This window comes from Melospiza melodia, chromosome 5 (assembly GCF_035770615.1).
Source record: "Melospiza melodia melodia isolate bMelMel2 chromosome 5, bMelMel2.pri, whole genome shotgun sequence".
NCBI lineage: Eukaryota > Metazoa > Chordata > Aves > Passeriformes > Passerellidae > Melospiza > Melospiza melodia.
Genome location: NC_086198.1, coordinates 27,322,674 through 27,349,670, shown reverse-complemented (window position 1 = coordinate 27,349,670; position 26,997 = coordinate 27,322,674). Strand labels below are relative to the sequence as shown.

The 26,997-nt window shown below is 42.7% G+C and overlaps 1 protein-coding gene across 2 annotated transcripts; it reads right to left on the bottom strand.

The window, feature by feature from the left end:
- Positions 1 to 477: 477 nt before the first annotated feature.
- Positions 478 to 26,997, bottom strand: RASGEF1B (RasGEF domain family member 1B). Of its 2 annotated transcripts, none has more exons than XM_063156654.1 (14): positions 26,869 to 26,997; positions 14,670 to 14,852; positions 13,107 to 13,229; positions 12,194 to 12,331; positions 9,414 to 9,629; positions 9,240 to 9,314; positions 7,862 to 7,957; positions 7,181 to 7,283; positions 6,404 to 6,483; positions 5,922 to 6,017; positions 4,452 to 4,547; positions 2,680 to 2,803; positions 1,967 to 2,039; positions 478 to 1,160 (listed from the first exon to the last, which is right to left on the bottom strand). In XM_063156654.1, the coding sequence occupies exons 2-14, from the start codon at positions 14,844 to 14,846 to the stop codon at positions 1,136 to 1,138; spliced, it is 1,422 nt and encodes a 473-aa protein (XP_063012724.1). In that variant the 5' UTR covers positions 14,847 to 14,852; positions 26,869 to 26,997; the 3' UTR covers positions 478 to 1,135. The 2 variants fall into 2 exon arrangements, with proteins under 2 accessions (XP_063012724.1, XP_063012725.1); XM_063156655.1 differs by lacking the exon at positions 26,869 to 26,997 and adding an exon at positions 22,281 to 22,302.

The following is a 26,997-nucleotide window of genomic DNA, read 5'->3' as shown; positions in this document are numbered from 1 at the left end:
TGACTAAGTATTCAGAGCTACTAAAATCTCATTAGGTGTGTAACACAGTGAACTACTTCACAGTCATAAACATAATCCCTAAAGCAAACACACAGGAAGACTGTTTTGTTCATAGCTGGAGTGGAGAAGACTTTTTTTTTTTCTTTTCAGTATCTTGCTGTTTCAAAGTGGATTGTGTTCTCCACTGTTACCCTTTCAAAAAAAAGGCAGTTATAAAAATTACTTAATAAAAACATACATTTCTCACATTTCAACAGTTTTTATGCCAGTTTCTCAATGACTATTCTAGAAAAGTCAGCTTGTTCAACCTAATAAAAGAAGAAGGTCAAGTATGGAAAATCAAGAGTAAGAAAACCTCACAGTAAAAATAAGTGTGTCTGTAGCATGTAGTGGTTAGCTGTAAAGAAGTGAACAAAAGAAAAAGCCTCCCTAGAAGTTGTAGAGCTACATAGCTACTACCTTTTTATAGCAGGTGTATTTTCTACCACAGCTTAGATTTTTATTACTTTATATTTTTTAAATAACTTAAAATAATAATGAGTTTGCCTGCCAGCAGCCAACTCAAAAACACATTGGAAAAAGACAAAAAACCCAGCCACCATTACAGTGGTAGGGAGAAATTCTCCTCAGCAGCCAATTCTTTTGTCCAGTCCTTTCCCTTCTTAGCAATCCCAAACTTCTGGGATATATTCAGCTTATTAGGAATGAGAGCTCTTCAATGCAGACTTGGGTTTCACTGAAAGGAACAGTGAACATTTCCCCTCTGTAGCCTCCTGTGAGTCCTTCTAGCAGCTCTGCAGAGTCCTTGCAGCAGCAAGCTGCAGCAAAAGGAAAGGAAAGAATATTCCATCCAGGTGTGAAATGATTCATAGGCAGCATCTGAGATCTTCAAAGGATTCTCAATCAATACTTCAGCCTGAATCCCAGATGAGTAGGCTGTGATTTTATCTCATCTGTCAGATGGGTGAAGTCGCCTGTTTGTTCTTGAATTAACTTCTTTCATCTTTGCTGCCACAATATTGCAACTGACTGCACATCTTTCATCATTCTGAGTGCCACTCAGCGCACAGAAAAGTAAACCAAGCCATGGCCCTTGGCAATCCGTGTAACACAGCAACAGCAGACAGGGTGTGCTCTAGACTCTGCCCAGAAGCGCTGACCTGAAAGGCAGAGGGAAATGCAAATGGGTAAAGGCAACCATAGAACCATGTAAATCTTCTCAGACAGAGTGACTGTGATAAGGAAGCTGTGAAACTGAGATTCCAGCTGCTACAGGTCTTGTCACCCTGTGTAACTCTGTGGAATGTCTGTGCCCTGATGTAACTCTCTTCTTGTCTCCTCCTCAAAATTAGTGGAATCAATCAGATGGAATTGTTACATCCCCAGCCTCAATGGTTCACATATCCTGCCACAATTAGTAAAATCAAAGAGCTGCTGAGGCTGCATTCTAATAGCAGTAGAAGAAAAGCCAAAAATATGACTTTGCTGAATATTTTTCCCCAGCCTGAGCTCTAAATTGTTAGCTGGTTTCATTAATGCATTTGCCCCAGAGTGACCTTTGGGCAAACCTCAGCCCTGTCTGAAAGGCTGGTGCAGAAAGGGATGCAGAAGCTGTGAAAACATCTGTGTGGCATCCAGAGTGCTCTGTATAGTACTTGTGATGAAGTGGGGATTTCTTGGAGTTCAGAAAGCACTTTCTTTCTTCACTCAATAACACAAAGAATTAAAATACAAAATTACTTATTCTAATTCCCTTTCCTAAGGGAAAGAAGGACTGAGAGGGTTTAAGATAAAGAATGATTGTTCTATTTTTTCCAAGAGTCAAGAGACTGGGGTGGGGGGATTTACAACTATGCTGCACCCCATCTGTTGAAACATGTAACACTCCATTTGGTTTTAACTGCTTGATGCTTGCTCTGTATCCTATTCTGTTTATTTATTGATCTGGGTAATCTCTGACACAAACCTTAGCGTCTTCCATCTGTCCTTTTCAATGTGGTTCTCAGGACCTTCACTTTCATAGGAAGCCAAGTAAAGTGCTGCAATCAGAAGCAAATACATTATGTTAGGCCTACTGGCATTTTAAAATTTGCTCTCCCTGCAAAGCAGCCTGAATTAAATGAAGCAGGCATGTATTATCCATCCCTCAGTTTAGGGCTTCAGAATCCCATTAAGAAGTATAGCATTGCTTATAATTGCACCCAGGCAATGCTAACAAACTGTGCATGAGAACAAAGACAGCCCTGAGGGGGGAAAAACCAACCAGTGGAAACTCAAAAGCATGAGGAGAAGAAAGCACTCAAGAGAAAATAAACTGAGCCCAGGGACATGGTGCTTTGTAAGCAGCCAGTGAAGTCCCTGTTTTCTCCCTTAAGCAGCCCCCTTCAGTGCAAAGTATCCTGAAAGTCCACATAAATACATTTCATGTGACATTTACAGGGACCACATCACATTACTTCATTCTATTTCAGAACCAATGTTGACCCTCACAGACTATATGCACATAAAAGAAAAATCTTATCTTCTCTGTCATTTGTAAGGGAGGAACATTTTTCACTCGCCAGACAGAGATGTCCTCAGGACAGTTTTTCCTTACTGTGAGGAAGCCACAAATTAACACAGAATGAGTTTAAGCAGTAGCCAGTGACACCACCCCTGCAGAAGCCCAGAGCTCCTTACCATCATCACTGAAGACTGGGACAGAGAGCAAGTACTGCAGAATCTTCCAATCCCTTTCAAAAGGACACTCCACTTGCTTCCATGTCATAAATTCACTGACTTGTTTTGCCAGTTCCCAAAATTTCTGTCAGAAGACAAAGCAGAAGAGGTTGCTATACATTGAACAGCACTGCTTACCCTGAATATTTTTTTAATAAGAAGGAGAGATCTTGGTTTGGAGACCAAGGCTTCAATTGTCCTTGGCTTTTAAGATAGAAGTGAACATGATCTGACTCAACAACTCAGCTTCTAACTTTTGTATTCCTGTTTCAATCTATGGTAACTTCCCACTCCTTCACCTTGTTAAAATTGCTGTTGTGAATACAAATACAGTAGATGAAGTACACTTAATTTTTTCTTTCAAGGAGCTGGTAACACTCCTTATGCCCAAATTTTAACTTCATTGATGCTTATGCTTTTTGTTTTGCAACTAAATACATAGATTTTCACATCAGATGCTTAATACTGACATTTCAAAATCCAGATGTTTCCTGTCACTTAGTAAATATGAATGCTCTATTTTCTTGCTGGCAATGTATGCCAAAAATAAACACTCCCCATGTAGCATGCTGATGCCATTATTTGATAAGCTCTTTCAATTAAAGTTAACATGCCACAAGTGCAGGTGGATTCCTTGAGCAAAAGGGCATTGCACAGCCTAGGCTTAGAATCTTTAGGCTAACTCAGGCCTATGACTACAACTGAAATGTACTGTACTTTTGTGTGGATGACCCAGGCTTCCTGAAAACTGAAAGTACCAGGAAACAAATCATTGGGTAACTCACCCTGTGTCAGATAACAAGCATGAAATCAGAGGCAGAGAAACTACTGGAAGACAAGAGAGTCAAAACTCCCTTGCTGATGCTCTATCACATATTTCTGCAGAGACAATCTGGGACTCACATGCATGAAAATGCTGTGTATATATCTTGTTAAAGGAGGAACTTGCTTTTTCTGTGAGGAATTAAAAGATAAAGCCCTAAAATACTAATTTGAATGCCACAGTCCTATTTTCTGGAAAAATCTCTTCACCCAGGATTCTTCTCCTGGGAAGCTGAGAAGCCTCAAAGAAAAATGAAAACAATAATTACCTGATTTGCTTCTCTTGTGTTTTGCTGCTTTGGAATGTGTTTGGAGATTGTTTACCAACAGGTGGTTGTTTGATTGGTTTCATGTGAATTGTTTTGACTTAATGACCAATCACAGTCCAGCTGTGTTGGACTCTGGAAGGAGTCATGAGTTTTCATTATTATCTTTCGGCCTTCTGTAAGTATCCTTTCTCTATTCTTTAATATAATTTAGTACAGTATTTTTAATATAATATCATATCATAAAATAACAAATTAGCCTTCTAAGAACATGGAGTCAGATTCAATCATTTTCTCCTTCGACAGGGGACCCTGAAAACACCATATTTGAACATTTTGTCATTAACTAAAACAAACCTGTGAATTGAGATGTTGAGACAAATTTGAGCACAGGGAAGAAGTTCTGACTTTTCTTCCCCCCACAAAAAACCCTGGAAATATTGAAAGTTTCTATTAACATTCCATCTTCAATAAAACTCCTTTTTCCTGACTACTTCCCAGCTCCCTTGAAAAGTAACAGATACACTCAAATTCCAGTCTATGTTTGCTTTCCCAGAACCCAGTGGAAATTGGACAGGGATCTGTTTCAGTTTTCTGTTAAAGGGGCTGACCCTGGACTAAAACCCCACTCAGTGCTCCCCTTACCTCAAAATTGACGTGGCCATTGGGAAGGCGATTGGCACAACCCTCGTTGAGGAAGTAAATATCTTTGACCAAGAGGCTGAAGAAAGGTATCACGATCTAGGGAGAGAGCAGCATTATTGTCAGTCTGGTCCTGTATCAAAACACAATGGTCTACAGAGAAAAATGATTCTACATCTTTACACAAAAGCTGTGCATTCACTACATTTTAAAATACAAGTCTCTCCACAAAGCCCTCCATTTCTATGTGATGTCCTTCTTGTTTTCATTTTTTTCTTCTTCCTTGCAGATTCCAGAAGATAAACGGTCAGAGGCACCTACTTCTTAAAAATAATTCCTGCAGAGTATCTCATAGTGTAGCTTTCCTCTTGACAGGACTGACTTGGTAAATGAGGGGAGATGTCCATTGAAGCATGGTAGGGAATATTGGGGTAGCAGCACAAATGGTTTGAGCTACAATTCCCTGAACTCATGCAAGTCATGGAGCCTCGGTACTGATTGGCTTAAAATGAGGCATTTCCTGCCAACTGAACAAAGAATTTTCTTTGGATAATGCTGGAGAATTTTACTTTCTTAAAATGGTTCTATTTTAATTTTTATCCTATGGAAGTTTTCACAGCTACACATTCTTGTTACAACTGGGGATAAAACAAATACCACTTCTTATTTCCACAGAACACTTCACTGTGCCATATTTCAATATCTTTTTTTTTTAAGTCTTAAAACTGACTTTTCTCTGAAAAGAAGTAAGCCTCTTATATTTAGACTTCTGGTACTTTGAATGATATGTGAACAGATCCTGAGGACTCAGAAAGACATTCCATGTATAACAACAGTATAGATCAGCAGACTACACGTGGATTTGCTTCATCTACCTGGTAGTTTATTCCATGAACTCCAAGATCATGTTTATTCAACACAGCATGAAGTCCTAATATCATAAGGAGTTGATGAGCAACTGCTTCCAAGAGGGGAGCAGCTGGGAAGCTGTTTGATTCCCTTCCACATGAACTACTACTGAGATTCTGCATCTAAAGACTATATACAAAAAAAAAAAAAAAAGCCACAGCTCTGTCTAAATTTGAGGTTTGGAACACCTTTTATGAGTAAGTTTTAAAGCCTTTCCACCTTAAGCCATGAATTACTGGAAGTTTAGCACAAGCAGCAGCTTTAAAAACAAATTACTAGCAACCTCATGTCAGCCCTTAGCCTTTCTTTTTGTGGTATGGGTTTGTGAGATACAGGTGTCTGTCAAACAGAAATGAGCTGAGGCAATGTACTTATTTCACTGAAATAATCAAAGTGATCATTTAATGTTTGGACTTTCAGCCAGCACCAAACTGATCTGGCAGCTTTTTATAAGCCAGCCAGGGGTAGAGTTGCTGAGAATGAGAATTCCAGGATAAAGGTTTACCACACAACTTAACAAGCACATTTCCCTTTTGCCCACTGCCAATTCATTTGCAAACACACCTTCTCTCTGTTGCTGTGAGCTGTCAGGGACCTCTGAGTCGCTCCGCGCAGGGCAGTTCGGTAATTGTAAAAATTGCTGGAAGGGTCCATCTGATGCTGCAAGGCATGAAAAGATGCAAATAATGAGGTACACACAACCCTTTTTCAACTGAGAACTCTTAAATAGGAAAAGGTCTTCTGAACAGCCCCACAAATGCAGCTTTGTAGAGGACTGTGGTATTGCTCTGTCTGTTCATTTGATCATTTTTTATTTTAAAAATGTCTATTCAGCACAACAAGGGATCCAACACATTCTCTTGGATAAATCACAAACTCATATAGTGCTGCAACTGTATGACTTTGACAAAGGTCAGCTGGACAATATCCATTAAGAGCACAAATAAATGAAATTAAATGTCATAATGAAGCCAAACTCACATTTTTGAGCAGTTTAAAGTAACATGGTATAAACAGCCTCCTGTCCAAATATTAGCCAAACTTACCTCAAGAATATCAAATTTGGCTGTCTTCACTTTTGCCCAGGTTTTCTTTAATCGAGACACGGGACTCATGTTCATGCCAGCTTGATATAAAAGAAAGAGATTGTTGGAGTATTTAAAAGAAAAAAAAAATCTTCTAGGTAGCTTGGACCAGTAAGTATTTATAAAGCAAAGAATCTATTACCCATAAAAAGTATTTTCAATGAAGCTACTCAAGAAATCAGTCACTATTTTCTTTAAATTCCAAAATAACCTTGGAAACAAAATCTTCATCTCTTACAGAATGAAAGCTCTAAAAAAATGCTATGACATTATTTAATGTGGATTTGATAAAACACGTACATACAACAGGAAGTTCAAATGAGTGTTCTGAACACCATCTCTTACACAATTCATTGAAAACTACACCCAACTATGAAGTTTTCACGTTTCAAATGAAAAAAAAATATTCCCAGTATTTTCCTACCAGATATAAAGAGGTGTGGATTTCAAACCACTAGGATGTGACAGAAATGATGGAAGACGTTTCAATTCTCCATATCACAGGGAAAGTAACTATTCCAATCTAGCACTGAAGTTGGTTTAAAAAAGTGGGGATTGAGGTCTCTGAAGAGTTGCAAAGAAAACTTTGGTTTACACCAACTTTATACTACACACATAGCACTACAACAGTGTTGAGCAACTTCATGCTGCTGACCAAGCTCAGCAGTAGCCTTCTGTGTGAAGCACTTTATTCAGATTTAAACAGGGATAAAATAATATCTGAGTACACATACTTACAAATAATAGCCATTAAGGAGTTGAAGTTGCCAATGTTGAAACATTCCCGTGCCACATCGATGAAATATTCTATCACTCTTGCTCTGTGCTTCTTCTTCACAGGCTGCAAGAGATGCATTTGTAGGGTTATGCTCAGCAGGAAACAGCACTCAGACACATCCCCAGAGAAATAAGACCCCTGTTAAAAGTCTTTTCCATATGTAGCACAGTTTCACACTATCCTTTACATGTAGAAGCAGTTACACTATTGTGTTCAAAAGCATTCAGGACAGCAAGGACAAACCAGACCCTGGGCAGGCAGAGAGCAAGGACAGGCAAAGAGGCTCTGCCAAGAAGAAGGATATGAAGAGCAGCAGAGCAGAGCAGAGGGTCACCAGAGGAGAGAATGTGCCTCAATTCACAAGGGCCTTCCAGAGAGGAGAACAGCAGGCCAGACACGCTCACGTACCAAGAAGGGCTAACCCAGAATAAATCATCACTGTCACACCAACAAGGCTGAGGCACCAGTATAATGCTAAAAACACTGCACTAATTTCCTCCTCAGACATGCTCTGACTGCATCCAAATGTCAACAATTACAGAACCAAGAGAATGGAAAGTCCTAAAGGCACCAAACTAGAAAAGGCTTCACACTTTTTGATAACTAAACAAAACCTTTCAGCACAAAGAGTCTTTGCTCACCATGCAGATTTCTGTTGCAACCAAGTAACTGAGCCTGTTAAACCACTCCACATAGGCTTCAAGATTCCGAGTCTTCTTTCGCTCCCCATAGCAGCTCTACAGACAGAAATAAAACAGCAACTTTCAGCACCATTTCCATCTTTTCCCTGGGAGATCTTTTGGCTTTCTGCCTTGCCATTCCCAAACACTGTCAAGTAACCAGGAATAACTCAAATTACCCAAAGTGACAAAAAACCTTAGAGGGAAAGCAGCAGTGGTAGTATTCAAGCATGTGTAACTTCCTCCTGAGCTGCTGGCCCAGTAAAACACTCCAGCAGGCATGTGGAATGCTTTAAGTCCTACTGGGATTCTTTAAGGAGCTAATACAGACTTATGCAAACAATCAGGGATCTGCATAAAGCTCCCTTGAATACACACACTGTTTCAGTCCTTACTTCTGTCCCTCTGATGGAGTAGGTAAAACATTAGGCCCTCTGCAAGTGCAGCAGGAAAACAGATGTTAGGCACATTATGTTTGGCTGTTGATGATAAATGGACATACTGCATCCTAAGTTTGGGAGATCAGCTCTACCATTTTGATGGGATTATCCCTTTTCTGAGCAGTGCTATGCTGTATCACCTTGGAATCATTCCCATACCACATCTCAGGGCTGCCTAAAAAGGGGCAGGCAGTTTCAGCGATCTCTATCTGGAAAAACAATTTCAGAGACCATCTGACTGAACATCAAATTGTAGACTTGCATCATTCTATTCTGTTTGTCAGTTTAAGGATAATTCAAGTTTTAATGGATTGACTCTGTCACAGTTTATTTACAGAGGTTAAGTCATCTTGAAAAACATAAAAAATTAAGTCATTTTGAAAACAGCATTCAAAGAGATGACAACTCCATCATGGCTGGTTAAAAACACTGCATATTTTCCCTCCATCTCACATAGACCTAGAGCCCTCTGTGGTCTTTTTGTTATGTCTATTTGCTCTACCTGCAAATTCCCCCATGTGCTACTTGGCTGCAAAGAGTTCAGTTTACTAAAAAGGAAGAACAGATGTTGAAAATGAGTAATGCAGAAGGCAAAAGTTAAATTCAGCTTCTTCCAGCTGTAGGCCACATAAATGGCCTGGGGAAAACATTCACAGGATTAAGTTCTCCCTTAGCCTAAGTCAGAAAACCCAGGAAATGTGTTCATTTAAGTCCATTTGTTGGCTGAGTTCTTGAGCTTCAGGAGTTGTACTCCAGAAAGAAAAAAAACATTAACAAAATATTTAACTAAAGGTTGTTTTCTGATGGTCCTCATTTATTGCTGGACCTCACTCCCAGCTCAAGGTGCACCTGATGGTAAATGATGCATTTCAGAGCTGCTCCAGATCTGCTCCCATTACCTTGTCATTATTCAAAGGATCCTTTTGCACAAACGCCTGGATAAATTCCTCTGGTCCAATATAATTGAGTCTCTCCTAAACAAAGCACAGAAGCAGCCAGGTCATATCCCCTGTTAACCTGCACTTCAAAAAGAGGGGAGGGACAAAGTCATCCCTGGGAGGGTAACAACTCACGAGCTCTATGTGTGTCAGCTGCTGAGCTAACACATAGGGATCATTGCAGACCGTGATTATGTCCCTCTGCACGGACTGGGGCTTGGTTTTCAGGAGTGTGAGGCGATCTGTGGATGTGGAGGCATCGATTTTGGCCAGCACCTCCTCGTACTGGGTCACGGCGGCCAGCTTGCGGAGCAGGGTCTGGAGAAGCTGCTGCACGCTCTTCCTGTACATCTGTTAAACACCACACTGTCAGAAAGCACTTCCAAAATGGGAGAATACAGCACTAAAGTCTGCACAACACCACAGCAGATGGATGCTGATACCTGTGTCTCTTGTCAAGGTAAGCTCTATTATATGAATTTGTAATATCAGCATCTCATCAGACCAAAAGGAATCCAGCTGAGGGTTTAAGCAGTGATTGTCTCTCAGGTTCAATACTGACCCAGTCAGCTCAAAGAAAAGATGTGTTCAATCCACTCCCTGAAAAGCACCAACTACCACAGGAGGAAATACAAGAAATGAAAATACTCCATCTTTTCCTGCTTAAGACCACAGAAAAAAACCAGATACGTGGCCGTTCAGTGATAAACAAAGGGCCTGCTTCTCTCTGCAGCAAATCACGACCAGTGATCACCAAAGTCAGAGCTCAAACTTGAAGTGAATCTGAGGAAAAGTAGAAGATAATAAAAGCATCTCTCTCTTCTTTTGCCTTTGTAGGCCTTTCTATGTAGTGATTTAAGTTACCAGGAGTGACAATTTAAAGTAGGAGCAGAACTCAACTCTTAAGTAGATAGATCTGTGTAACCAAGGGGGTTACTCTTCCAGATTCCACATACCATCCTAAAGCCATTACAGAAAAACCTAAGTGGCTTCAGAAAAGATCATCTAAAAACTATTGTCTGCAAACTATAGTATGATCAGTCCAAGGCAGCAATATTTCCTTTGCTCTGATGAATTTGTCCTTTTCTCCAAAGATTTTCCCAAATATGTTGTTTTAAAGGAGAGATATGTGAGTGTGGTGAGAGGCTTTGGTTGTACTCTTACTACCAACTCTTAAAAGAACTGGAGTACAATAATTCAGGAAGTGGAATAAAAAGCTCTAAGTAGAAATGTAGTGAGCAGGAATAGGAAACTCTTCTTTTGTATCCTTTAAGGTAATGACTCACAAAAATCCAAGTGATCTGTAGAAAGGCAAGGTCAAGGAAGTTGCCATTTACTGTTCCAAGCAGCTCACAATAAAACAAGTCAATTTACTGCAGTGCTTTAACTTTGTCTTTTTAAAGGAAACATCAAAGTCAAAAAACCCTCAAAGCTACAGCCAGTAAGGATTTATAGTTCTCTGAGTAAGATTGCTCCCTTTGCACGGTTTCTAGCAGCTTTGTACATCTGCCTTTCCCTTCAGTAGACGATTTCACTGTTTAAACTGTCTGTAGTGCCAGAAACTTCATTGCAGACAATCCTTCCCTCTTCTCATTTCATTCTTCCATCCACCAACTCAACTTCCTCCAGGCTAAGCAGCTCTTTCTCTTTGTGCCAGTGAGTACTTTTCAAGTGGGTGCGAGCCCTCAATCGCAACTACTTTGCCTGGAACTGAATTCAATTTCCTACCTTGCTATGAAGAGTATCTAGAAACAAATCAACCTGCCCCCCCTGGAGTGAGGGCACACCTCTTGCCCCTTCCCAGCCCAGAGCTCCCTGGAACTACCTTGCAACTTTCAGCTTGCACATCAAATTATGTCTCTTTTTCATTTGTATTTCATACCACATCTCACTCTCTTGTCCCATCTTCTGTCCCTCCCCACTCTGACAACATCAAAATGTATTTCAGCTTCCAAATTCAGTTTAGGTTTGTTCTTTTCCATGCTTGTGTACAGCCTCTCAAGGCTCAAGGCCCTTCCAGGCCTTTGGCAGCACTCTCAGCTTCTCTGAGTGCAGCTTACCTCCACACCTGTTAATGTGCTGTTTGCTGCCTCATCCACACCATTACTTAAAAGCTTATATAAGGAACACTGGTCCCTGAGGAACACTGGAAACACAACGCCATTTAGCAATTGCTACTTGTGTTTATACTTCTTCCAAATGTCGCTCCAGTGTCTTTTGCAATTGCAGCATTATGCTAGCTACACCTTTTTAATTCCCTTCCACTAAGTAAATATAACCCTTGGCTTTTGGCCAAGTTTATTTCAGTACTTAACAGACAAGCATCAGTTAAGCATCAAAATATTTCATAATACCCACGTGGAACTTCCATCGGAAAAGTGGGATTTCAAGATTTCCTTGTGTGCTCCATCCACACAAGAAGGAATAGGACACACTTCCTCTGAGTTGATACTTTAAGCTCGAGACAATTCCTTCTGGTCCATTCCTGTTTTGGAAATTTCTCCCCAAACCTGCTATAACTTTTCTATTGACCTACAGGTCAAAGGCCCAATTCCAACACACCTTACTCAAGAAATGATCAACATTAATAGGGATTGCTCAGCTACTGTCCCAGTTAGCTTCTTCCAAGTAAAATGACAAATACTAACATCCACCAAATTGTGCCTGTCTGCACAAAATGGGATTATGTTATGGGCTTAGAGGTGGAGAGAATCTTGCCCATGCTTTGGAGAAGATCTGCTTATTCTGTGTGGTTTCATCCTAGGCTTAGGTACCAGACAGAACTTTTTCCCTACCAGCACCTTGGTAATAAGTTTTTCCTAAGCACCCAGAGCCACACCATGTTATTGACAGCAATATCAAAGTGGTAACAGGAATGCCTTTTTATCCAGTAACTTTGTGTGCAGACAACTTACCTCATCCCCACTGGCTATTCTTTGTGCCAGCTCCTTTAAGTTCCTCATCATTCTTTCATCTCGGAAATCATAAGGAAAAGTCTCTGTCCACTCAGTCAACAACTGCAGGATTTTTGGTGCAATTTTCTGGGTCCAGTTCTATATGGAAACAGTAGTGAGGAATGTTACATGTAACAGCAATGCAGGAAATATCCAGCTCAAAGGAAAGACAATTCTGCTCTGCAGGATACTGTGGAGCATAAGGGCATGAATGTCAGGTAAATTTTAATCTTAACTTCATTCAGCATTGCACTATATGCCAGAGCCAATGGCCATGGAAGCCAATGAAGAGACTCTCATTGGTTTAGCTGACCTGGAAATTGGGCTTCAGGTGGGTGGAAATGACTCCCCTCATTATCAGGAGTGCCTCAGTGCAAGGCATTGATTAGTGTTTCTGTAAGTTATGACTAACCCTCAACAAGGAAAGTGGCAAATTTCAGTTGTGCCACGACATATGCATGCACTACACCTTACAGGGAGAAACCTGTGTACAGACAGAGAAGGGCTGATGAGGAGATGTGGTGGTCAGAGGATGCCTTGGGCATAGTGACCACAAAATGATTTTTGATTCTCAGTGAAGTAAGGACAAGGGTCAACAAAACCTCTGCCTTGGACTTTCAGAGGGCAGATTTTGGTCTGTTCATGACCCTATTTCACAGATCCTCTTGGTAAAACAAGCAATGCAGCAGGAGCAGCAGCCCTCATGGAGGACAGGCTGAGCAGTATGGAAATTCCCCAAGAATCTCACTGAATAAAGGGTCACATTCTAAGTGCTTGTGTCAGGTTTTCAGTCTGTTCTATCCCACTGAGGACCTTCTTGAAAAGCAGGGTTTGGGCAGGGAGCTGGGAAGTCCCTGAGAGTGTGGGACCTCACCTTGTCCAGGCCAGGCTCGCTGAGCCTCTGCTGCTCAGTGCACAGCTGGCAGACCTTGGCCATGAGCTCATACGGGTGCATGAAGAGGCGGGAGCTGAGCAGGAAGGTGAAGATGTACGTCCTCTGTGAGCAAGAGGAAGACACAGAAAAGCATAAATTACCAACATTTTTTATATTTTCTCGAAATGCCTTCCTGAAAAATCTGCTCTTTGTACTTTACTATCTGCAGAAGAAAACTACATGTGGCTCTGCCAAAAGCAATTGCTACAGAGATAATAATTTAATTTAACGCTTATCATTGCTCCAGAACCAATATTATAAATTTGTGCTGGAGCCAAGTTATGCAAGATTAAACCAAAACAAGGCAGGGCAAAGGTAGTTTAACTCTCCTATTGCACACAGCCTTATTGCAAGCTTATTATCTGAAATTACTCAGAACAAAATTTCAACTCATCTTCTCCTGCTCTACAGTAAACTTTTATCTCCTGGGTGAAAGCAGAGGGAACTACACAGCTTATTTTTACAGAATAAAAATCAGTAACTGATTCTGAGGTTACAAGAGGAGGCTCCTTATTTTCCTTCGATTTTTGATGTATCATGATTTGAACTCATTGTGAGACGAATATTCAGGATATCCATTCAACTTTCCCCTTTGCCAATAGTTAAGTATCCATGGCACCCACTCTACAAAGACTCTACAACGTTCTGGCTCTAGAAACTAGGAATAAATAATCCTGTTTGACCAACCAGTGTCTAAATTGCTACATATCTGAAGTTTACACTAAGCATTAAGCAGTAGCTTAGGTAATGTGCTGCTGTTAATTCTGACCCAAGTTAAAAAAGATCATGTCTTGGAAATGTGAACAGAACTCTGACAATAACAGAAGCTGAATATAAGCAGAGTTATGTCTTCTCTTATGTTTACAAGTAGAGTTGCAGTTTCATCATCCATCAGTTATCCCCAGCTGCCCTTTCCTGCCACCTTTTGATACCATTCTTTTTTATCTTCTTTTCTAAGAATTACAGAAAGTGTCTCAATGCATGGATGTGCCCACACAGGTCAAAAATTACCAACTGACAAACCTCCTGTTGTCACATCCAGCCTCTGCTGATCCTAAATAGTGTGGTACTAGTCCAACATTTTGGTTGCTCATTGCAAGTACACATTGACCTCAGATGAACAATGGGAAATATGCACTAAAACCACTCAGTTTTGCAATAAATACTTTCATTCTGTCACAATGGTGGTCATGCCTTCCTCCTGAGCTTGCCTGGCAGCATTTTTGGGGGTTAATGGTACACACAGTCCATCAGCCATAAGCCAGTCTAGGTGTGTGCTTTATAAATTAGTCACGAGTTGCTCACCATACAACGGGAGTAATAAAGCTTTGGACTTCCTAAGCTGGGTGAGTTATTGCAGGATGAACTCAGGTAAGGCACCTGTTATCACTGCTGGTCAGCCAGCTGAACCCCTTCCTCAGCCATGGATGGGACACAATCTGCTCTTGCAGCACGTGCTTCCCTTCAGGAGACACATCAGGCCTGGCCACACAGTTAACTTACATCAGGATAGTAATCCACGTTGGGTACCAGGTGCTGGATCAGAGCTTCCAGAGACCCCGACAGGAGATTGTTGTCATGGTAATAGAGCCCTCCACAGTTGTCCTCTTTTGACTGATACAGGTTCCTGTTGTAGCTGCTGCTGTCAAACATGGCTGCAAAGGGAGGTGTCTGTGGCATCTTGCCCTGAGGAGACACACACACAAGAGATAAGGGATAATTCAGGGAAGGTACAATGTAAGGGGTTTTCTATCTCCCAGAGATAATACAGCACTAGAAAAAAAACCTCAGTATCACGTCATGGGTTACTTGCACTCAGTAAAGATGGCACTGTTTTCAAGCCTGTGCAGGCCCCTCAGGAAAGGGCCACACAGCCTTTCACCACTGCCTGTCACAATTGCCAGGTGCTTCTTTCCTATCTTGCTGTTTCTTTATTAAATAACAGATAAGATGTCCAGGCTAAGAGTTAGAAGGAGGTACAAAAATCCTAACAGGTTTTGGGAACTCAGACTTTCTATAAAGCTTTCGGGGATGTGGTACAACGTTCACTTTGGTCAAATCCTGAAAGCAGCTCCCTCAGAGCAGCACTCTGAGGGGAAGCAGGCTCAGGCTGTCCCAGTGCCAGTGCAGAAGGAGAGAGACTGAAGTGAAGCCCTGGAAAAGTCATGCGAGAGGACAGTCTTCTTTATGCAACACGACAGCCATGTAACTGCAATCTCAAACCTCCCATTTCCCAACTCCACCCTGGCAAATTGGTGCTTGGTTTTCCCAATAACACTGTGACAGGTGTGACCCAGGCTAAAGCCTGATGCTTCAGTGCATCTGCCTCCACCTACCCTCTGAGTGGCTCTACAGAAATTTGGAAAAACTTGCCTGGGCATAGTTGCTTACCACTGCTGTCCAAGTTCACCAATGATACAAAAGATGAGACCAGATTCAGAGTTTTGTTAAACCTTCTCCCCAGACTCTGTGAAAATGTGAAAATATCCAGCCTTGTGTTTCCCAGCTTTAGGAAAAATAATGCAATTACTCATCAGTTTGCATCTCAGTGCCTGTGGAATCAAAATATCAAAATGTCTTTCCAAGGAAAAGATCAGTCAGTGCTGCAGGCTGTTTAGTCACTCAGAGCAGTGGGTGGGCAGCAAGGGGGCCAGGACCACTCAGGAGCTCTTCTGGTAATGCAATATCTGAAAAGGCCAAAAGATAAAATCTCTCTGATTGCTTGAGTGTTGAGTTATAAACTCCTTCCTTCTCCCTCCTTCCCTGCTTTCTGGGAGTAGCAGTTCTTGTCAGTTTAAGGAACTTAGATTTTATAGCCTATATATAAGTTTGTGCCCAGTTTTAACCCCAAACAAGCTGGTTTTAACTCTACTGCAGCAGTTACTTGTGGGAACCCAGGAAATTCCTCTGGCTGCCCTGGAGGGCTCGAGCCCCTGCCCAGGGGGCGCAGAGACCTTGGCACAGAGCCCAAGACCCCTGTGCCTTTGATTTAGCCCTTGGAAAAAACAATTACCAACCTTTATATGAAGAATTACAAGCCACGACAGTTTAAGTAGAATGATAGTGAATTTATCACAGGGTGAAAAATAGATATTTTTGGGGTTTTTAGAATGGGGGTTCAGGGGGCAAGGTGGAGGGATCTGGGTGTGTCCAGCCTTTCTCCTTCTTCTTCTTGGCCTCCATCTTCTGGGTGATGTTGGCACTTTTGGATTGGTTTAGAGTAGAAGCTCACTGTCTAACACAGGTGATAGGTATTGGAAAGTAATTGTAAATATTGTACACGTAGTTTTTAGTATAAAAAGATAACACTGCCCCAGGGCAGGCAGAGTGCCTCTGACTGTCTTGCTGAGCAGACCTTGGCAGGCCAGGAGAAAGAATTTTATAGATAAGAAACAATAAACAACCTTGAGAATGAGAACTGAGGAATTCTGACTCCTTCTTCGATCTCTGGGCTGGGAAAAGAGACTTTCTAACGTATCTTGGGGTCACTCTGACCAACTAGAGAACCCGAGAGTTACTGGTGCTCATGGGCATTCAGGGAGAGACAGACAAACCGCAAAAGGGGATGGATGGCACGCTGTTTCCAACCCTACCCACAACTTCAAGGCAAGGGAGATCAAACTGAGAACACAATATCCACAGGCTGCTGTGCTCATGTGTCGACATGTGCATGAGAAAAGCATTAATGCCTCTGAGCCATCATTGTAAGAGCAGATGCTGTTTCTTTTCTCCCCATTGTATCAAATCTTATTCGGGAAAAGGCTCTTTAAAGCCACAGGCCTCAGTGAACACCAGCCTGTGAAGGCACCCCGTTTTGAGAACAACTAGTGATGTGACAGCCTGGAGACAAATAGAGTGCTGCCATCTGTGTGCTCCCCAGCCCACAATAAAGCACTTTTCAGAGTGAGCTCGGTGCAGATGAGAAGCTATTAAGTTATTAGCCAGATTCCTTAGCTCCGACCTGGAGCACCACACAGACTCGCTGCTGCTGGCAGTGTGTCCAGACAATGCAGACATTCAAACCAGCACAAGCCTGAGTGGTTCAGTAAATAAACAGCAAAAGAAAGCCAAAAACAAAGGCAGAGAAGGACAGTGGAGAGAGCCTCCTGGGCTACAGGACCTGTGCTAATTCCACCTTGAGAGGTGCCAAAAGATATCTGCATCAAAATGGGAAAGACTGAAAAGTCTCAGTGCCTGAAAAGTGATATCAGACACTCTAAGCAGCTGTTCAACCAGCGTTTCAATTCCATGCAGCCCGACTAACTGGAGGAGAACAAAGTAAATCCACATGCCACAGTGTAAAGTGCAGGGCTGAACTTAACTGGGTTCCTGTACAAGGGAGTTCAAGTTACTGGGCAGGTGAAGTGCAAGCCTACCATGGCCATGCTGTGCAGCAATAAAGCATCCTGATCCACAAAGACTCCTGGTCCTTCAGGTTCTTTGCAAGGCTAACCCAGTTTAAGGAACAAAACTTTACTGAGGAGCTGACAGGAACCTTCTGCAGTGTTTCCTAGGTTTTCATATCCTGCATGAAAAGCCACAGACTTGAACCAACTCCAAAATATTCTTCAGCCCACTGACACTGAAAGATGTCCTGTTTGCACCAAAATTCAGATTTTTTTTCAGCTACTGCAGCGCAGTTTATTCAGTCAAAATGCAAGTGGTAGTGAACAGTGTGTAAACACTGCAATCCACCAAACATTTGCAGCACTGTGGCTCCAAGGTATTACTCCACAGCGAAGTGAGAAAGGCTAGTCTGCATCTGCAAAACAACTTGAAACCAATATTAGCACTTGTAAAAAACCAAGGTGAGTAGTTGTTCCAACCCAGATCTCATACTAACCAAACCAGCCTGATTCAGGGTGAGACTGGAACATGGAGGGGATTTAGCCAGACTAGCCAGCAATTAGTTTTGATTTCATGCAATCCTCTCAACACAAATCAGGCAGGTTGAAGACACAGTCTCCTAGGGCCTCATCAACAGGAAAGAAAAAAATCATCAGGCCATTAATTTGTAACCATGAAATAAAATTCTCAAAAGTCTCTCCCAAAGGGCACATACTGTCTCACTTGTTTGCTGTCTGTTTCTGGAAGCTGCTTGACAGAGAGGGCTCAGTCCTGCCTCAGTGAGACACCAAGATGGTCTGTGTGGTCAGATCTGGGTTTCACTTGGAAGTGAGCAGCACACAGGACACGTTCCCCCTACGATGAAAAGGGCTGATAGCAAAGTGTGACAGAGATAAATATAGCATAGTCAATGGGGTGATTCATACAACACATGTGCTTTTCCAGCATGACTCCTTTATTATCCTGACTTTGACTCCTCTGCTGTATTTTATTTGGAGGTGGAGGCACAAAGCAGCATGCTTAATTCTAATTAGAAGCTTCTTTAGCTAAAGCTTCAGCCGAACCCTGCCTTCAGAATAACTTGAGTGAAACTGAAATTTGGTTGCAGAGCAGATAATGGTCCACAAATCCGTGGCATATAGAGCAGAGGTGTCTTGGAACCTAAAAATATTGTTGACAAAGCACAGCAGGGCAAGATCTGACAAGCAGGAATTGGGAAAAAAGACAAGAAATATTATTCCAATGAAAAATGTTCTGAGAGTTAAAAACTGGAACTTTTTAACTGGGCTTTGGAAACATTTGGCTAGCAATCACATGGAAAGCCATTTATCTCTTCTCTCTATTTTTTTCCCAAGAATGAAAAGAGTGGGATTTTTTTGTTTTGCTTTGTTTTGTTTTCTATTTTATTAAAGATCTGACTTGAAGGAAAGAGCAATGAAATAATTTCCTGGCTTTACCAGTAATGCTCTCCTGTGACAGAGAGAAGACAAAAACTCTGCACTATGGAAAGAGGAATACAACATTTTTTTTCTGCCTTTAGTATCATTATGGAGAACATGAGACCTTGGGCCATGTGAATATGAGACTGGGGTCCATATTCTGCCTGTGAGTAGCCTCTGACAAGAAAGAAGCCTCAACCTTCCCAGAACAGCACTGTAAATAGGGAGTGAGAGCCAAAGATGATGCACTCAAACCCCCACCATCTCCTTGGAGCCAAGTTTCAGTTTGGCAAAACTAAAGGAATCAGACGTGGCTTCCAAGGCTGCCAAGTGCTTTTCCAAACCTTTATGTTAAACAAAAAAAAAAAAATCTGTTTTCTACTATAAACAGTGAAAGGTTGCATGGTTTAATTTATATTGAAGAGCTCAGGCTGCACATCAGATTCATAAAACAAACCCAGTAATATGGACAGCTGGTATCCTTCATAGAAGCACCCACTGAGAAGTTCAGTAGTAGCCATAAAAAGTGCCTTTAAAGCCACTGCCAAACATTTTCAGGTACAGTTTTCTCCCACACTATATCCCTCAGGCAGAGGAATGTAGCATTCCTAAGGCACACCTACCCTTAAAAGATGCAAACTTCAGAAAGCCAATTACAACCCCTCAGAGCTGTTCCCCATACAATCTGAAACCCTTAACCACATTTAACAGGTGATTACCATCCCCCTTTGTTATTAAGGATGCCATCATAAAACTGAGGTATGGCAAAACAAAAGACTGACTCCCTGCAGGAGCTGAGCTCCAGGGAGGGCTCTCATTATCCCTGCTCTTTCTTTTGTTAGCAACAAGCCTACAGAAGCCCTTACTGGTCCTTAGCTTTCTTAACCTCATCCCTAACCTCCTGTACAATTTCCCCATATTCCTCCAAACTTACACCCCCTCCTTGTCTCCCCAGCCTGTCTTCCATGAAAAGCCAAGAACCTTCCATTCCAGTGCTCCAGCCACTGATGCCAGTGACATCACACCCATGCAGGCATGTGCATGTCTCTAACTCTCCCTGTTTGTTTCCCATGCCATGTGTGTTTGTGCAGAGCTATCTGAGCCAGGCCCTGGATAAAGGTGACTGGAGCAGCTGGAATCCTTCTGCAGTGCTTGGGACATCCACCCAGGCTGCCCAAAACAAAAGCACACCTGACCCAGGGGCCGCCCATGGCATTCCACACAGCTCTTCCTGGTGTGTGTGCTTCACTCACAAAGCCTTTTTTGTTTTTTTTAGCACTGAAAGGTAAAGGGAAATTTTACAGCTCAAGCTACTGAGAAGATAAGAAACCTGAAAAACTCCCAGATGGGTGTTTTGTGTGTCTCACTTGCAGAAATTAAGATCACAGAACTGTCCCAGCTCAAGCCTTCTTGCTTCCACTCTTTGTGATGAATTTACCATACAGTTCTCAGAGTGTGACTTCAGCACCAACCCTGAGTTATAGTTCCTTCTTAGAATTACTTATAAAGTGCATCTTTAAAGAGGCAGAGTACAGAATATTTTTTCTTACTCACACAGGACATGAAAAGGGGAGTGGTATTGGCTTTTTCCAGACTGAAATCAAGAGCAAAATTAAGAACCTCTCATAAGGAATCCAGCCCAGAGGAAGAAGACCAAAACTATCCATGCTGGACAATGCCATAACAATAGAAAATATACCTTGCACAGTTGCTGGTGGGGCAAGAAAAGACCTGAGGTGCATGTAAGAAACCTGACTCAGCCTTAAAGCACTCTTTGGTTTTCACTAAAACAGCAGAGGAGGAACAATTTTGTAAAGTTTTCCAAAAATCACCCAGGCAACAATAAGCCTTAAAGGAAAATGAAAAACGCCAGTAAGCAAAGATTAAAACAGGAACTGAATTTCAAGTAGGGGCATTTTCTTCCTGAATGTGCATTTTTCTTGGGTCTATAAATAGACCCTGCTGATGATTTGGGAAGGTCAGATGCAGCACTGCTGACTGATCACTCACGTATGAGAACTCTGGCACAGTAATTAAGTGAATCCTGAATGACTCGAAATTAAAGTCCTTGGATACTGAACAGCAGAGGTGTGATGGGCATGAACACATTTGTGGGTTTACTAGGGAGCATTAGGAACATTTTGGGGCATTTAAGAATGGCTTGAATTTCCCCAAATCTGCAAGCATAAAAAAGGGAAGGAAACAAACAAGTTCCTCTTTGTTGCTGATATGCTGTAAATCCATGTTCCCTGCTTAAGCCCCACAACTCAGCTCCCCTTCTATCCTTTCCCATCCTCTTCTTCAGTGGGGCAGGAAGAGAGAGAGAGTCTAATGATGCTGGAAGTGGCTGTGCCAGCATTGCTGCAGTGCCAGAGGAGCACATGCAGGCAGACTGCATCACGGCACAAATCCCAGCTGCAGGAAAATTACTCAGTCCAGGGTGAGGACAGGACATGTGTTCCTCCCAAACAAAACACATGATACAATTTGTCCGTGTTGCTGGACACACAAAAGCAACAGCCTTGAAACACATGACACTAAAAGGATGCCACACCTATAACATATCATTTCTTAAAGCACTTGTCCCTTACCATGACCACAGTGCTGCTGAGATTTCTGTCTGTAGGTTAGAAAACTGAAGAGACCACAATTATTTAAAAAGATATGAAGTATGCTCCATTAGTGACAGATTAATATTTTTGTTAAGTTCATTTTAAGTTATTTTTAATTTCATAGGTAATTTCTTCATCTGGATGCTGTTCTTTTACCATTTGAATGCAAAATATAAGCCCATATAAGTGTGGGGATTTTGTAACTTGTACATCTTTTTGCTAAATCCCAGTTTCAGAGGAGAAGTTTAAAACATGATTAAACAGGATAAGTATATAATATAAAGTGACATGATGAATTAGCACAGCAGTTATTAAATGTCAGAAGGCACATGAGATTCTAGAAAAGTTCAGTCCATTGCATGCTCCATAGCGACTCTTTAAAACTTGAGGGATTTACAGAATGAATGAAAAGGAAAAAGATGCACAAGAGTCTCTGGCCAGCCAAAGGATTCAATGAAACACCTCCCATGTTAAAATACAGACAACACACATAGCTACTCTTTTCTACCAAAATTTCTGAGCTGACAGCTGGACTGAAAGCAAGAATGCTACTAAAGCCTTCCAGTTCTTTACCTTACTGAAGCAGGGTGGAGATTTTAGAAGCAAAGCATTCCCCTTATTGGACCCAGTGAAGCACAGAACAGTTTTGCCATTTTCTCTTAAATATTACAGCTTAAAACACTAAAAAATACAGCCTTAAAACACTAAAACCTCACCTTTCTGCTCAGCCAGCTGCAGACTGGTTTGTCAGGGCTGCCATCCACCAGCAGGCTGCAGAAGAGCTCAGCAGCCTGGCTCCCACAGCGCAGAGGGGCAGCTGGGATGCTGCTCCTCACTCAGCTGATGGGCTGCTGCAGCTCTGAGGTCAGGAGTGTGAAGGCAAGGGAACAGCAGTGATGCTTTATTCCAAAACATCACACTGTAAAACCAGTGATTCAGCAGCTGATTCACGGTGCCTGAGATGTCCAGGAATGGGGTGTGGGGTGGGGTGGACAGATGGGGCCTGTGATGCCACCATGCTCTGCTACCCCCCCCAGTGAATCAGAACTCTGAAAGGAGTCCTGTAGCTCTGTATCTACAGAGTTCTGCACTCTGCATAATTTCTGTAGCAGGCTTTGTGCCTCCTGCATACTTCAAGCTGACAAAACTGAAATTTGACGTTTTCAACAAAAAATGGGGGCAGATTCCCCTACACTACCACCAGAAGAGAATCACTGTGGTATTAGACTTTCACTGACCTTGGGGAGTGTGATCCATTCCATGTGGCAGGGATGTGAACCCTGGGATGTGACAGGGATGTAATCCTAACCCACCCCAGGTGATCCAAGCCAGAAGATCCACCTTCTCTATCTGCATGGGCAGTAGCTAAGCACATTCTGGACCATTTCAGAGTGATAACCAGCTTCATCAAGAGCTGTTCCCAGATCTATCCACAGAAAACATAATTATTATGGCATTATTTCAGTGCTTAGACCTGGCACCTGCTTGTTTGGATCTGCTTCTGACTCTGCTACAAGCTCCTCACGTGGCTTTAGTCAGTTTTTCATTACTGCATTCCTCTGCTTGACAGTACAAAGAGGGATAACTATGGGGTTATTTCCTTTCATTAAGCACTAAGATCTTTTTTCAAAAGGTGTACAGAAGGTGTATCTTATATTACTGCCAGGAGCATGGTACTAGCCTTAAGCATGAAGCTCTCTTGACATGGTTCCTTCTTCAACCTCATCAAAGCAAGATAACTTCTGAATCCCAAAAAGTCTTTGCAGACACTCATGCTTAGCCTTTTGGTGCTACGTACAGTACACTTCTAAAGAAAACACCTTTCCCTTTTGTAATCATAATAGGCAGCCAAGTTATAATTTACAACAGCAAGCTGCTGTAGTGTTAAATAACAGTACTAAATTTCATTTAACTGTTTCTACCTAAAACCTCATTGCCAGATGTCTCTGCCATTTAGATGATGCAGAAAAATATGCTGGTTTTAGGGCAAACAATTCATAAGATGTTTTTTTCCCCGATCACTGAGTCCTTATGTCTCCATGAACAGTACAGAATTTTCACTGACACTTCAATATACAGCAGGTTGAAAGCAGTATATTCACAGTTTCTGCAACAGAAATACTTCAGTCAAAGTATTAACTGATCACCCCACTATCACCACAACAACAACAAAAATATACTTTCCAGTATCTAGATTGAAGATAAAAATGGATGGCTGCACTTTGTCAGCTAAGAGAGGAAGTACAGCTCCATATCTGCACCAGCTACACTTGCCTCTCACCCATTTATATCTGGGCTGGGTATCAGCCAGAGGCTTCTAGAACAGAGCAGGGTCTGAGGTACAGAGGACTTGTAAACAGCCGTCTGCGATCAGCTTGCTTGACTTCTTGGGAAATCAAAGAGAAGCATCTTATAGCCAAAATGACTGCAAAGATGTTTTTCCCCAGTCAGGGCAGGGCCACAGCAGCCTGGTTTGTGCCAGCCTTCGGGACCAGCAGCAGTTCCCGTGCCCGACTCAGGGTGGACCCCTGGGCTGCGCAATCGATGGCCAAACGCTCCTTGCCCTGCAACAATTACAGCTATTAAGTCACCACCCAGTAGGTATGATATTGAGCAAATGGACACCACGCTGGGCTGTGAAAAGATCATTACAAACGTGGCCTAACAGCGTCTGAACCCCAGCAGGATGTTTAAGGGAGGATCAGCTCTAGTCCTGATGGACAAGTACAGTCAGTTCAGCACGCTACATTCATGCAGAAAGCACCTGGCCTTGTATCAATGAGAGCAATTACCTCACAGAATACCCCACTCCCCAGGCTGACTCAAGCTTATTTATCCTCTGTCTTACTCCTCACGAATCCGAAGGTCTCACAGCTCCCAGGCTCCTCTCTGCAGGTGTGTTACCTGGCATTTCTGGCCCTATTTCCAGGTGTGACCAGAAGCAAGCAGAGTACCTCACCCCCTGGGAGGGGCAGGTGACCTGGGCAACATTTTATTCTGGCGAGAAGATGCATTTTGATGAATCGAACCCAAAATAGCCAGAATGCATGGATCTGAGTCATTCAGTGCTATTCTGGAGCCGCCTAGGGAGAGTGAGCTGGATTGTTGTCATGATCCTGCACATTTCCTATTTAAAAATACAGCCATACTAAATGCCACCCCTTCAGGTTCCTCACAGTAGCAATTTAGTTTTTTAATACCACTTCTTACAGCAGCTAGAACAGAGGAGAAATTAGCAACAGCTTTCAGCTGGAGTCTTTGCCTCCTGTTTGTAAATTAATGTATTGTCTTGCTGTGGCTGCAAAATGCTCTCTGGAAGCTTTGTTTACAAGCTCATTTTCTATCAAAGTGTTTATTAGATGATGTGGCTCAGTCCCTCATACCCGTGCCAAGCAAAGGGTGCTTGTCAGTGCTTGCAGAGTACACCTGTGTGTTTACTAACATTTGGAAAAAATCCTTAAGTATGTGCAATCACAGATTGTGCTTCCTCCCCTGAAATGCAGGCAATCTATCCCAAACAGCCCTTGGGACATGTCAGCAGAGCCTTACAGTGATGTACAGCACAGACTGGCAGTATCATCCACACACAGTCCTTCCTGTCTTCACCCCAAGAAAACCTCACTTTTTAACCACCCAGTTAGAAAAGTAAAGCCCCACACTGTCAGCTTTTCCAGTCCATATTCCTTCACTGATTATGCTCCAGGGCTGAGCTGTGCCTGTCACTCCTGTCACAGTGTGCCATCACTCACCGCACCGGCCGGGAGCAGGCACGGTGACCCCGCACTCCCCGAGGAATGTTTGGATAACCCACACAACCCACACACAGCCACCAACACACAGAGCTGTCCCCCAAAACCTCGGCAGAAAGAAACCACAAAGAATGCAAACCAACAGGGATTCAGCACACCACACAAAAAAAGCCTTTCACTCAGTGAGTGGCACAGCTGTGAGCTTAACCCCTGCTAAATCAGTCATTTCTTTCCTCTTTTACAAAGATTTAACAAATCCTACAGCGGCCCGTTTCAGTCCTGCTGTTCAAAGGAGTGATATCCCCACTGCTTATCCAAAATCAGAGCTCGGTCTCAGCTTATCCAAAATCAGAGCTCGGTCTCAGTTCTCTCGGTACAGCTCATCAGTTAGCTGCTTGTCTTGAGTATATTTAGCATTGATTTTCAGCTGATTAACAGCCTCTCTCCAAGGCATCTCATTTGGAAGCCCTAAGATAAGCCTGAGGAAGCCGTACTTCAAAAAGCTCTTCTCAGCTTTCAAAACAGACAGCCTGGAGACCCAGTCCTGCCTGCCCAAGTCCCAGTTTGTCACAGATGGCACAGATGACATCTCAGCCCACCAAGGCGCTAATCTCACTGAAAGCAGCCCCCTCAACATTCCTGCCTTAGAAATAGCCGCCCGAGGTACAGAGCACCTCTTTGTTCCCGGCTCTTTTGATTTTTCAGGCCATTCTTGCCCTTTGAGAGGAGGCAGCCCTCCTCCGCTCTGTTCCGGAGAACTCCTCTGGAAGAGTTCCTCATCCCCCTGCGTTGTATTTAGCTTTACACACGGGCAGACTGGGAGGCACTGCTTGTTAGGGCTGCCTTAGCTTACAGTCCGGACTGACACACTGACCTTGGGTCATTTAACACTGATCTGGGGTCATTTAACACTGATCTGGGGTCATTTAACAGTCCTTACTCGCCTCGTACCCCTGAACTGCTGCTACCCCACACAGCGCAGGAGGCTGAAGTTTTATCACACTCACACTCGGCAGATGCCCAGTGACACACATACACACAGACACATCCCGCCCACACCCCCATTTTACTCAGCCCTTACAAACACAATCTAGTAGATCAGTGCTTTTTTATCCTTCCCACTAAAAAAAAAAAAAAAAAAAAAAACAAAAAACAAAAAAACAAAAAACCAAAAAACAACCCACTAATCAGTTGAACCACCGGGTATAAAGAAAAGGAGGGAAAGCTTTTCCAAGGATTAGAGCCACAGGGAAAAAATCACATCATGCAGTTTTAGGATCCCGTTTTATCTTACTATAGAGAAGGGGATAAGGACCCAATCACTGCATCACCACTGCTGGGTTGAAGTCTTCCCCAGTATGCTGATACCCCCCAAAAAGTAGCTCTGTCAGTACAGAACTGGGTAGCCAGGAAGGAGATTAAACATCAGGAGGAATGAGACCGTCCTGCCGGAGGTGGCAAAGAAGACAGAGATGGATATATAGATGGATGTACAGACAGATAGATGGACGGAAGGATGGATGGATGGACCGACCAGACGCACCGCAGACTATACCTGGAAGCGGCAGGTGCTCCCGGCCCCAGACGCTGCTTTACGGCTCTCACGCACTCATCATCCCCGACAGGGCACAGGACAGCACGGCTCGGCTCCGCACGGACTGTGCCGGCGGCGGGCGGAGCGCCG